The following is an 11816-nucleotide window of genomic DNA, read 5'->3' as shown; positions in this document are numbered from 1 at the left end:
TTATAGACCAAAAAGACCATAGCAAGTTCCTATGCATAAATCTATCACTTTTTGAGTTATTGGTTTTCAGTTCATTGTAGCACAACAATAAAAACAGCTACGAGAAGTTTGAATGCACTTTTTTTTTTTTCTGTATATCATGGATAATTGTGAACAGGTAAAATACTACCAACAAACTAAAACGATTTCTTATTCTCCCCCAAGAGGCAATAATGATTAATTTTCAAGCGATCATCAACGATAAAAATCACAAGCTGAGAAACAACACCACTATAGTTTTTGTTAATTAAAGAGGTTGACCGGCAAGAAGTGGCATTGAATTGTCCATATGAAGTTGATAGGAAAGAAGTGTCATTGAATTGTCCATATGAAGGCCTACATGACTGATATATTAGGACATAAGTATGTAAATATACGTTTACCCGATGGCCAAAATTTGTTGATGAATTGAAAAAGCACATTGAACAGACTACTTAAGTACCTCAATTGAATGTAGCCATAGAGAGGAAGCACCTCAATTGAACGTAGCCATAGAGAGGGAGTCTTGATTCAAAAAAGCATGCACTGATCCCAGAAACCAAGTATGAATGAATCGTCAAAATAAATCCAATAAATCCTTCACCAGAAGACGTAATCCATAAAAAAAGTGCAATTCTTGATTCCTAACCATCCGCAGTACACACTCCCCTCGTTTCTCCAAGAGTGAGAAGTTTTCCACTTCGCTGTAGAATGAAACCCTTTTGACGTCAGACTATCACGGACGTGAACAAATTAAGAAAACAGAGAACCTTTGACATATCTTCTAAAATTTCATCCTTTGCTTTTATGCGTGTTGTATAGTAAGAGGCCCTTGATAATGATGGAAGAAGTTCCAAACTACTTGGACTAGGACAGCATTAATCTAGAAAGGTGACAATAGGGGATATACCATAGCAAATTATCACAACAGCTAGTCAAAACTCAAAACATATGATGGCCATCCAGAGAACTTCCAACTCACAACTCTGAACAACTATGCCAGTAACATTTTCAGCTCAATAGCTTTAATTTTAAAATCAGTCACTCTCCTTAAATGATTAAACATGCAGATGAAAGAGGAACCATGAGGTCTGTATCCCAAACAAAGACTGGCATCTTTTTGAGGATTTTTTGACCAAAATGTAAAATAGTTCAATTGCATAACTTTGTTTATTAACACCCAAAAATAGGGCTAACAAATCACAAGCCCAATTTAAAACATGTTCAACAGAGATTAAGAGGGTCACAGAATTCAGAGCAAGAAGGTATATGATTTTGCACACGCATGATCTAAATGCACTTCAAATGGTCACAGAATCTTGAAAGGATACCTTATTGGATGGTGTTCAATGCTGATTTGAAAAGATTTCTCGCCATTGACATGGACACTTTCCCACAACCATCAGTGAAGACAACAACATGCGGTTCTTTGGATATTTTTGCTATGATAGCTTGTAATTTATCTAAAGAACTTGTATCTAGAGGATTTATAAGTCCATCAATAACCTGTTAATCCAAAGACACATTGTGGTTAATAGGTGAAAAAGATAAAGAACAACAATACAGAAATAGAATTCTATTAATAAAGTTTGATATAAAAGAATTTGATTTGATGCAGTTGGCCGCCTCACATCACAAGATCAAGTCATCACAAATCTCGTGCTACTAAATTAAAGAGAAATAAAGAGATACCTAGAGAAGGTGCGGATACAAAGTAGTATCCTACGCATACCAACCCAACCAGGAATTTAATTCCCACAAAAAAATTTTCGTAAATTACCTGGGATAGGAAAAAGGCTTCTTTTTTTTTCAAGCTATTAATAGCATTGATGTTCTACAAATAGCTTGTGTACATCAAAATGCTTTAAAGTTTTAAACACACATATATATAGTAGAGAAAATTGTTTGCATTGTAAAAGTATATTGCTTATATAGTATACACCACCATAAAATGTTTTTATTTAGTACATATTTTTAGGGTTGCAATCACCACATAAATTTTATCAAAATATAAATTATTTTATGTTTTTTCTCAGAGAAAAAAGGGTAAAAAAATAGTTTAGTTCTCTGATAAAATATTTTAATTGACTTTTGCTCTAAAAACATCTAAGAAAATAAGAATAATTTGTTTGCAGGGTACATAAACAAATATCATTGGTGAATAAACAATTCCTCCTTTTCCATAATTATATAAACAAAAATCGATAAAAATATTAGAAACTCCATATTTACCTAATAGGCTTCCGTGTACACATCCATGTCATTGTTTCTCGCCTAAACCCTAAACCTTAAAAATCTCAAAAAACTACAAAACCTTAAAACCCTAAACACTATAAAACACTAAATCCAAAACTATAAAACTTTAAAACTAATAAAGATCTAAACTTTGAACCCTCAACTCTAATCCTAAACTCCTAAACTTAAACCTTAAGGCCTAAACCCCTAAACATTAGAAACTCCATATTTGCTTGCAGTAAACAAATATCAATGGTGAATAAACAATTCCTCCTTTTCCATAATTATATAAACAAAAATCGATAAAAATATTAGAAACTCCATATTTACTTAATAGGCTTCCATGTACACATCCATGCCATTGTTTCTCGCCGAAACCCTAAAAATCCCAAAAAACTACAAAACCCTAATCCCAAAACTTTAAAACCGATAAAACCCTAAACACTATAAAACACTAAATCCAAAACTCTAAAATTTTAAAACCAATAAAAATCTAAACCATAAACCCTCAACTCTAACACTAAACTCCTAAACTTAAACCTTAAGGACTAAACCCCTAAACCTAAAACCAAACGCTAAGGCCTATATTTTAAAGTCTAAAACCCTAAACCCCTAAACTCTAAGGTCAAGGATTTAGGAAAGAGAGGACGAAGAGAAACTCAGTTTGTTATTATTATTATTATTATTATTATTATTATTATTATTATTATTATTATTATTAGAAATTTTAGAGGGGGAAAAAAAAAGAAAGAATGGCGTGATACTTACATAGCCAATAACATATTCATGAAAGATAAAATCCAAAAAAAAGAAATAAGCAATGCACCCTCATCATGCATCAGGCAGAGCAATACATGCATTCAATATAATTTTAACAGAAAAAGGAAACTTGCTTCACTTGTCACTAAAGCAAAGAGTTAGCTTGTTCACCAGAAAGGATATGCCTGATATGTCAATGGCACTCTGGGAAACAAGCTGCAGTAGCCTTTCAGGGGTAGATACTAAGAACTCGGGATCACAGCTCTTCAGACTGCAGATGATATCAAAGCATCAGAAAAAAAAAAAGGGAAATCAACAGGGTTAATTTTTTTTCCACACAGCCAGGGGAAATATATAGATCCTGTTGGTAAAGTTTTTTAGCAACAATGCAGCACTTCCTTAGGGTTAAAAGAGCTCAAAGATGCTAACTTTATCAAGAAATCTACTCACCCGCGGACTTGATGATCCAATGAGGCACCAGTATGCACGCTTACAGTATGAATTCCGAGAGCCTTGAGTGGTTTGCAGACAGATCTCACCTGAAGAAGAGCACCAAGCACGCTTCAGAACGGTACGATTATGAGGCAAGGAACAAAGGTAGTAGCATAAAATAAAATCAGAAGCATAACGAGTTTGGAGTGGAGAGAAACCGATAAGCAACACTGGCAAAGATACATACCTGAAGAGCCTTTTGTTGAGATGGCACGAGATACAGTAGGAAGGGGCTAGGTACTGTAAGTCCTTGCTTCTCCTTGGCAGCGAAGATATCAGAAGCTGTGGAAACCAGCCAAGCAATCTGTTCTCTGTTGGCACAGACTCCATTGATGTCAATGAAATCGGATTGGGGAGCAGAGCATCGTCTCCACAGACGAAAACCCCAAGTGCCGGAAAGGAGAGGCGCATCCAGATTGGGATCAAAAGAGCCCTCCTCCGCCCAAGCGTCCTGTATAGCGTTCAGGCAGAGGATAAGGAACTTGGAGATAGCCTGATCACTATCAGGGGCCTTGTGGTCTTTATCTCGGTCTTCGTCTTGATGAAGTTTTGGCTGCGGCGATCTCTTGTTCTTGTTATGGGGGACGAGCTTTCGAGGGTCACGAGGGTTGTCGAAGCGATCGTTGAAGGGATCCTCAGGAGTCGGGAGGCTGAAGCACATCCCCTGGAAAATTGCAATTTTGGAATTGAATGGAGAATGATTCGAATTGGTTTTCTTCAAAGTATTAGAGGCCGGAGTACCTCGCATCTGCGTCGTTTACCATCTTTGCGGCGGCGCTTGGAAGCTATGATGGAGGTGACTCGAGCGGAAGAGACATCATTGGCTTGCATCTTCTTGCGGTTGGACTTGTTCTTCTTTCTCCTCACCGCATCGTCACCTTTCGCCATATTGTCGATAGACTGATTGGTCACACTACTCACACTACTCACAGAGCAGCGCCGCCCAAGACACCACTCGTTCTTGTTGGTTGTTTGCACGAAAGTTACAACAACAAGATCAGACGCCCGTTTGCCCTACTACACCCCCTCACTAATCCCGGCCCGGGTAATATACCCCCAGTGCCCTGACTTTTTAAAAAAACATTTATTATTGCCAATCAGAATGAATAAGACTCAACACAAGTCCGATTCGGCATCCGAATGGGTCAACATCAAAAGCGCACACGCATATCATGAATCTCTTTCGGAAACACAAATCCAAAACCAATACCATCAATGGTGTCTAACTGCTTCTCTCTTTTAATGAGTATCTCGACGGCAGGGTTACAATAGGGATAAATTACTATCAGTGCTCATGTATTGGATAAAAACCTGTGATAGAGAAAACATTTCTCAGTCAGTCAGTGTTTGTGGAACCGGATTTATTGATTGACGCTAAACACACTGAGTAATTTTTTTTAAGGACACGACGCAGTTAATTAAAAAGACATACAGATACAGTACGCTCGTCGAAACAAACGCGCTGGAACACACTAAAGTCTAAACAAAAGAAGCGCAGTTAATTTGTTTAAGACTGTAGGGGAGTAAGTCGTATCTCGATCCTAGAGATGCCTTCCCTTGCCTCTGCCGCCTTGGCCACCTCCACTTGTCCGATGAGGAGCCCATCTGGCCCTTCTTCTTCTTCTTCTTCTTCGTAGTTGGGATCCTTGGGATTGATCGCGGGTGGCACTGGATCTAGCTCAGCCTCCACCTCAGGAGAAGGACCCTCCCAAGTAAACTTGCCACCGTGACCAGATTTAGGGGGGCCGTGAACTAGAGGGAGTCCATCCACGGGATGACGCTCCATGCGCTGGATACCCTTGTCGTGCAACTTCTTCTCGATGTAGCGGATGGTGTCCGGCTTAAGCTGGACCCCTACCGTCACCTCCACCTTGTCCACCCGCTTACTGCCCTCTTCGTCACCGCTTACAGCCCTTATGCTCACCCTCTCCGTCTCCATCCAAAATTTTCAACTAGTTTCTTTGATCACACCAAACAGTAAATAAGTCGCACAGAAACGCCACCACTTGCCGCTGTGTATGGCGTCCATGGGAGTTCAATTTATCTACGTGAGGGTGAGGGAAAGGACTCGAAGTCTGTGGAAACATCCTCTTCTATATCTCTCCGCTTCCACGTGTCTCATAGATTGACAGATATACATATCACTTGCTGAGTTGCTTCTTACTGACTCACGGACATGTAACATCATCGTCATCATCTTCTTCTCAGTTCTCCTCTCTTCCAGACAAATCCCTTTCCTTTTGATTTTCTTTATATACTTTATTATTATTATTATTATTATTTGTTATTACTTATTACTACTGTTCTATTATTAGTATTTGTTCTATTATAGTTGCACTGTTCGGAAGCTTGGAGAAGCGTACATGCCTCTTTAGAAGCGAACAGTAATATATGTAGACATTATGTTGCCAAATACCTTCATTTGTATACATCCTTCGAACAATATCAAAGGTCATATCAGTTAAGAAAGCGCATCAAGAAAAAACCAAGAACATGAGGATTTATGAGATATATAAAATGGATATAAAAAATTTGTTCAATCATGCGCTTTTCCAATGGCATGTATGATGATGTTGATGTGACGGGCAGTTATCATGAGAATTAAAACCAAATGATAATTTCTACCAATAGAAATTAAACAACCAGAATGACAATACATGCTCAGGAAAGGATTGGTATGTTAACAACATCAAGTAGATTTTCATCATAAACAGTATTTCACGGGTTCTATCAAGTGCATATATATGTAGCGCCCAGCCACCATCCAAACAAGGAGATCAGGGGACACAACACTGATCCCTCTTAGCCAATGACGAACATAAACAAACAATTAAACAACGGTCATAAACTTGAAAGATCATCCTCCATAAAAGTAAATATCATTAATAGGGAAATGAATTCAGCATCCAACTGCTCGATCACCTATCATGTAAGTCCTACCCAGTCCGTCTTTGCGTGCAACTACTCCTAGCCTAACACCTACTAGAGTAATCAGCTCGATCAGTTAGATAACCTAACAGTGTTAGGTTCAACACCGCTTGTCGCATGCCCACCCCTGCTACTCTCCGGGCAAGCTAATGTTAATATCTGGAGAAGGCTTCTGCTCTGATGACAGCTGAAGCTCATGCCAACTAACCGGCTGAAAAGAACTGGAATTCAGGTTCGGAGTGCTGCTCATGTTGTTGTCCACCTCACTGCCACGGTCTTGACTTGGCAATGTTGAAGTCGGAGTCTCGCACTCTTCATCAGGATTTGCTTGAGAAATAGGCCTTGCGGTGGTTAAAACACCAGCGCTAGTGGGGACTGGGGAGAATGCTGAAGGCTCGGGGTTGGGTTTCTTTTTATGTTCTTTTAAGGTGTTTGGCATGAAGCTTCCAACCACAACCTGGGAGACACAAATCAACAGTCTTACATCATTTACAGTTTACCCATTCCACAAGGCGATGCAATTATGTTAATCAACAAACAAAACCATGATTTATTAGTTAAAAAATAGTGCAACATAGAGTCCGCATTCTCCTCATCCATAAGGCTTATCAGGACTCTTATCCTATGGCAAGCCTCTCACCCTGAACTAAAATACCACATTGACATAGACTAGCACTGAAATTAATTTGATGTAATACTGTTTCACTGAACTAATGCATTTGCAAGGAACTCAGTAAAAACTACACAAGTATGCAGTGCAATTGGCTAGGTCGTCACGCAAACTAGTTATCAAAAGATGGCCTACCATTAGATTCTTGATGCTCTTGTTAATTTAAAATACACCTACAGCAACCCATGACGGGTCATCAAAAGGTATAAATGTGACTAATGTATAGACGGTTTTGCTGGCCAGTTCTAAACTTCTAATAACCACTTTTTAGGAAGTAATATTCAGGTCTATCTGCACATCCAAGAGTGTGTAGTGCATGTATAAGAAATATGTGCTAGCCACTTGCACTGAAGTGGTCTAGAAATTTTGACATCTGATTAGTAAAGGAAAGTAATGCCACTCTCCCTCACAGATATAATAGCGAAAATATAAACTGAGGCACACGTACTTGAATAGGACTAGCAGCCAACAACTGTCCAGCAACCCCACCACCAACAACACGACCATCCGGGCCGGCCAAGGAGACACTTAGTCCTCCAGTTCTACTACGAACACCACTATTATCAGTGATTGCAAAGGATCCTGACAATGATAATATCTCAAAGCGACCCTGCAACACATTCATGTTGAGGTAGTCAGTAATCCACGAACATAAATATGAAAATGTGACTATGCAAATCATGCAGAGGATAAAAAAAAGAAAAATGATAGACTTGTGATTTGTTACTTGAATTCCGAGTTCCGCTGGTTCAACCAAACTTACTAATCTCAGTACCACAGAGGAATAGTTGAGCTCAGATGGGACAGGTAGGTTCAGTGCGCACTAACTAGCTTGGCGCATAAATTGGTTCATAAACTCTGTTTCAAGAAAGCTAAAAGTGTGTTCCAAGATACATTCTTTCTAAGTATTTAGGCACTGATTAGTTTCAAAATCAAGTTTCCATCATGTTCAAGTAACCAAATGAAGATGATATATGAAAAAAACATGGTACAGGTACTGTTTTGGTGCGTGCGAACCTCGTATGTTAAGGTACCACCAGAAGAACCTGGTTGGCGTAGAGTAACATTGGAAATGGCACCATTAGCTGAGAGAATGCATATGGCCCTGGGACCCTTTTGGGAGAAGGAAAAGATCCTGGCTGCAACATCCTGAGAAATGGACAAAAGAGGAGACGAACAGCTATGCTATTATCAGACACTGAGACTGACAGATGCGCTTCTTGTACTGTTAGCCTGTAATGAATTTGAGGTAAAAATAAATTACCTCTCCCGCAGCAATGGTAACAATATGGGGGGTAAAATTGCCACCAGCAGAGTACGCAAACCATTCCCCTACACAAATAAAAGATGCAACGCATGGCGTGAGATCAGGCAATCTATTCTGTACGCTATTAACAAAACGGAGCAGAGCATTAGATTGTATTATTTTGCAACTTCTCATGAATAGGCTTCTTGGCCTGACTAGAAAGTGGTAGCAAGTCCTAGATGCCCATTCTCAGGCTACTGTAAAAGAGCAGTAAAAACTCCAAGGGAATTTGTACCTACGACTACGAACCTCCCCCTCAAATGCCTGTTTAGTTCCAACTAGTAAAAATATTGACGCGCTAAAAAGAGAAAGGTTTTTAATTAATAATTTTCTCACTGTCCAAACAGTGGCGTTAGTATATCTTGTCAGTGACTGGATGAGGGAAAAACACGAAATTAGCGTGCGCGAGCTGCTCCTGCAGCCACAGCAGCAGGTGATGACCAAAAACACCAGACGCATCGTTTGCAACTAAAAACTCCTGTAAGCCGTTGTGTGATCAAAAGAAAAAGCCTTTTTTCACAGACTAGTTACCTTCGGGCAACTCCAATGCAGAAGAGACTTAACTAAATAATAATAATAATAATAATAATAATAACTACAACAACAACAATAAAGAGCTATAAAACGAATAAAAATGGAATGGAGGAGACCGGATATATATAGATGATGTGGTTGCGGTACTGACCAAGAGCCGCGAGGAGCTGGCGTTTACCAGAGCCCGGTGGCCGCCCTCTACTCCGTTTGGCAGCAAAATCTGAACCAGGGGACAGCGGTGAAGAGGACCAGTTGGGAGACAGAGCCAGAGACATGCCTTCTGGACCGTACTTCCTGGGTCTTCCTCGTTTCTTCCTCGAGAGATCCTCTTCACCAACGACGCCGACGCCGCATTCCATCGTCCCCATTCCCATCCCGATTTCCATCCCCATGCCTGGACCCTGTGAACCCAAACCTCCCGATCCCACCGCCATCCTACCAACAACACTGCCCATAACCGGCGCATCTGGTGGCGACGGAGTCGGAGATGGGCTTGGAGATGGCGATGTTGACAGCGAGTCCTTCACAGCTTCCCCTTGGACACCGCCGCCAGGGCCAGTTTCAGTGCGGCCCGATTGCACAAAGATGTCTCTTCCTTCCATGCCAGCATTCAAACAGAGCTGTTCTCTCTCAGGTTTCTTACTGTCAGCCAGGTGAAGAGGAGACGAACCGAGACAGACACACGCGCGCACACACACACAGACACAGAGAAAGCAGCGTAGGTGTAGGCCCGTAGCCCGTAGGCTTGGAGATGACTTGTCTGGCGACGGGAGAAGCGAGAGAAAGAGAGACAAAGGAAGTCTTTTGAGCTGTCGAAATGTGGAAAAAGTAAGGTTGGGTTTTCTCCTAAACCGCTCGCAGGAGGGCCTTGTCCTAGCGACTCCGGGAGAGCATTACAAAGCAGCAACAGCAACAGCAACAGCAACAGCAGCAGCAGCAGCAGAAGAACGGGGCTGCTCTTTCTCGGTTCTCCCCCAACACCTCCCTACCCCCACCAATCTTAGCTATTTATATATTCTAAAGCAAATGACTTCCTTGCCCCCGACTTTTTTGCCTTGGCACTCATGAGTTGGCAAAGGACAGATTGAGGGTGTTCTTGGGAATTAAAGGACACACACACACACAGAGTGAACAAAAACCCAAAAGAGATAAAAAAATATATATATATATATATAATTTATATCCAGTAATAGCCTGTGTGACTCTTTTGAGAGTGACTGTGGAGGGGCTTAAAGGGAGGAGATTTCCGGCAATCTGCTAAGATGCAGTGAAATTAATAATGGGGATATGGGTGGATGGCAACTGGCATTTGCCAAAAGATACTCACTAGTCACTCACTCACCCCTTTAAAAGTAAATGAGGCCGAGCGAGGGAGGTCCTATTACGATTTACGAAGAATGAAGTAACCATTTATTAAATGCAGTCTATGCCCCCCATGCCCTCCTTTGTCAGGCCTCTGTGCCTCCCTCAGGCTCGCAGAAGCAGAACCCTCTTCCTTTTTATCATTTTTATTTATATCTTTCTAGTGTCGCAAATCGCTACAAAATTCCAAGCCTCCCTCACTCACACCGCATCTTCATTCACCCTCATTATTCTTCTTCTCCTTCTTCTTTCCGTTTTTCCCTAGGTCTGGACTCTCAGGACCCCAGCAATGATGTTGCCTCGAACTCTCATTGAGGATTGGTTTTATGGACATGAAATATTTCTCATTTCTAGGAATAAACACAAATACAGGGGTAAGTGTCATATAACTGAAGAGGCAACTTTCGGCTGTCAGTGTGTATATATATCTATATAGTCCCTAGCATTCAGGCAGGCGCACATACAGATGTAGCCATACAGGGGAAGGTGAAAGCCTCTCATCCGGACGGCGTCAAGGTAAATAGGAACGGGAGAATTTAGAGCTTGAGATATATTATTATGATCCAGTCAAACTGTCCCTAGGGCGCTGTGCTGTGAAAAGCAAGGAAAAAATAAAGAAATGCATTTTGTGATTTTAATATTAGCATGGACCGTTCCCAAAACGTACTCCTTTGCTTGAACTAAGATATATATATATATATAGTTTATAACTTTATTATCTAGTAAATGTATTTTGTTGGAGGGATGGGAAAAGCTGAAGGTTTTGTTCGAAAGTGTTTCAAAAGAGTGTCGTGGTTTATCCCAGTATACTAAGGGTCTTTTTGGCTATAAAATAAAAAAATATGAGTATAATTTTATTATGTAAAAAGTACAAGTGATTATTATAAAAATTATAGTATATTTTATTCTTACAGAATAAATGTTTGGTTAATAAAATAAAAAAAATTACAGAGATTGATTGGACCACCACTAGACCGTCGGCGTGTCACCGGAGGGCAACCGAGCAGATGCCCGGACCATTAGTAGACTGGTGGCTGATCGTCGGTGGACCAATGGACGATCGAACCACCGGTGGGCCGTCGCCGTGTCACTGGAGAAAGGTCGATCGGTGGCAGGACCCCTGGTGGACCGCCGCCGTGTCACCAGAGACCGGTGCCTGGTTGCTGGAGGCCGGCTAGACCACCAGTGGATTGGTGGCTGGTGGCTTGGATAAAAAAAGAAAGAGAGACTTTTTACAATGAAAAAATATTGAGTGGAATATTTTTTTTATGTCATAATACCTATATTATGCCATAATTTTATACTCTGAAATAATTACACAAACAACCAATATGACATACTTCTCAAAAAATGTTAAATTATGGCATATTGTACGGATTATGCCATAATTTTGGCCTATCCAAACATGCCCAAAAAAAATGCTTTGGCCCTACAAAAGCAAAAGCCAACAAGGCAAAGTGGTTGAAAGGTGTTTGAGTGTGGCCTGGTTGACCCAATTTTGACAATCAAAGC

The 11816-nt window shown here is 40.6% G+C and overlaps 3 protein-coding genes across 4 annotated transcripts; all 3 read right to left on the bottom strand.

Moving 5' to 3' along the window:
- Positions 1 to 118: 118 nt before the first annotated feature.
- Positions 119 to 4572, bottom strand: LOC120270746. Of its 2 annotated transcripts, XR_005539680.1 has the most exons (7): positions 4246 to 4572; positions 3692 to 4168; positions 3463 to 3551; positions 3184 to 3283; positions 1350 to 1524; positions 482 to 722; positions 119 to 383 (listed from the first exon to the last, which is right to left on the bottom strand). XR_005539680.1 is itself a non-coding variant. In XM_039277817.1 (6 exons), the coding sequence occupies exons 1-5, from the start codon at positions 4390 to 4392 to the stop codon at positions 1351 to 1353; spliced, it is 987 nt and encodes a 328-aa protein (XP_039133751.1). In that variant the 5' UTR covers positions 4393 to 4572; the 3' UTR covers positions 119 to 722; position 1350. The 2 variants fall into 2 exon arrangements, 1 of the variants encoding a protein (XP_039133751.1); XM_039277817.1 differs by having other exon boundaries at positions 119 to 722.
- A 236-nt stretch (positions 4573 to 4808) lies between these two features.
- Positions 4809 to 5574, bottom strand: LOC120270747. The gene has a single exon (XM_039277818.1). The coding sequence runs from the start codon at positions 5441 to 5443 to the stop codon at positions 5012 to 5014; it is 432 nt and encodes a 143-aa protein (XP_039133752.1). The 5' UTR covers positions 5444 to 5574; the 3' UTR covers positions 4809 to 5011.
- Positions 5575 to 6182: 608 nt separating this feature from the next.
- LOC120270074 (AT-hook motif nuclear-localized protein 7-like) lies at positions 6183 to 9911 on the bottom strand. Its single transcript, XM_039277072.1, has 5 exons — positions 9094 to 9911; positions 8367 to 8434; positions 8120 to 8251; positions 7551 to 7712; positions 6183 to 6889 (listed from the first exon to the last, which is right to left on the bottom strand). Exons 1-5 carry the CDS (start codon positions 9542 to 9544, stop codon positions 6563 to 6565), a joined length of 1140 nt encoding a protein of 379 aa, XP_039133006.1. The 5' UTR covers positions 9545 to 9911; the 3' UTR covers positions 6183 to 6562.
- Between the last annotated feature and the right edge of the window lie 1905 nt (positions 9912 to 11816).

The sequence above is a fragment of the Dioscorea cayenensis genome, chromosome 10 (genome assembly GCF_009730915.1).
Source record: "Dioscorea cayenensis subsp. rotundata cultivar TDr96_F1 chromosome 10, TDr96_F1_v2_PseudoChromosome.rev07_lg8_w22 25.fasta, whole genome shotgun sequence".
In the NCBI taxonomy this organism is placed as follows: domain Eukaryota; kingdom Viridiplantae; phylum Streptophyta; class Magnoliopsida; order Dioscoreales; family Dioscoreaceae; genus Dioscorea; species Dioscorea cayenensis.
The sequence above is the reverse complement of the archived record's forward strand: the minus strand, read 5'-3'. Positions and strand labels throughout refer to the sequence as shown.

What these genes read in the sequence shown, in the direction of transcription:
- LOC120270746 (XM_039277817.1), bottom strand. Translation starts at nt 4,392, where the DNA reads ATGGCGAAAGGTGACGATGCGGTGAGGAGAAAGAAGAACAAGTCCAAC. An exon ending in GTAAACGACGCAGATGCGAG is followed by an intron (nt 4,169 to 4,245) that starts GTACTCCGGCCT and finishes GCAATTTTCCAG; the next exon opens with GGGATGTGCTTCAGCCTCCC. An exon ending in TATCAGGCATATCCTTTCTG is followed by an intron (nt 1,525 to 3,183) that starts GTGAACAAGCTA and finishes TTGGATTAACAG; the next exon opens with GTTATTGATGGACTTATAAA.
- LOC120270747 (XM_039277818.1), bottom strand. Translation starts at nt 5,443, where the DNA reads ATGGAGACGGAGAGGGTGAGCATAAGGGCTGTAAGCGGTGACGAAGAG.
- LOC120270074 (XM_039277072.1), bottom strand. Translation starts at nt 9,544, where the DNA reads ATGGAAGGAAGAGACATCTTTGTGCAATCGGGCCGCACTGAAACTGGC. An exon ending in TTACCATTGCTGCGGGAGAG is followed by an intron (nt 8,252 to 8,366) that starts GTAATTTATTTT and finishes TCCATTTCTCAG; the next exon opens with GATGTTGCAGCCAGGATCTT. An exon ending in GTGGTACCTTAACATACGAG is followed by an intron (nt 7,713 to 8,119) that starts GTTCGCACGCAC and finishes AATGTGTTGCAG; the next exon opens with GGTCGCTTTGAGATATTATC.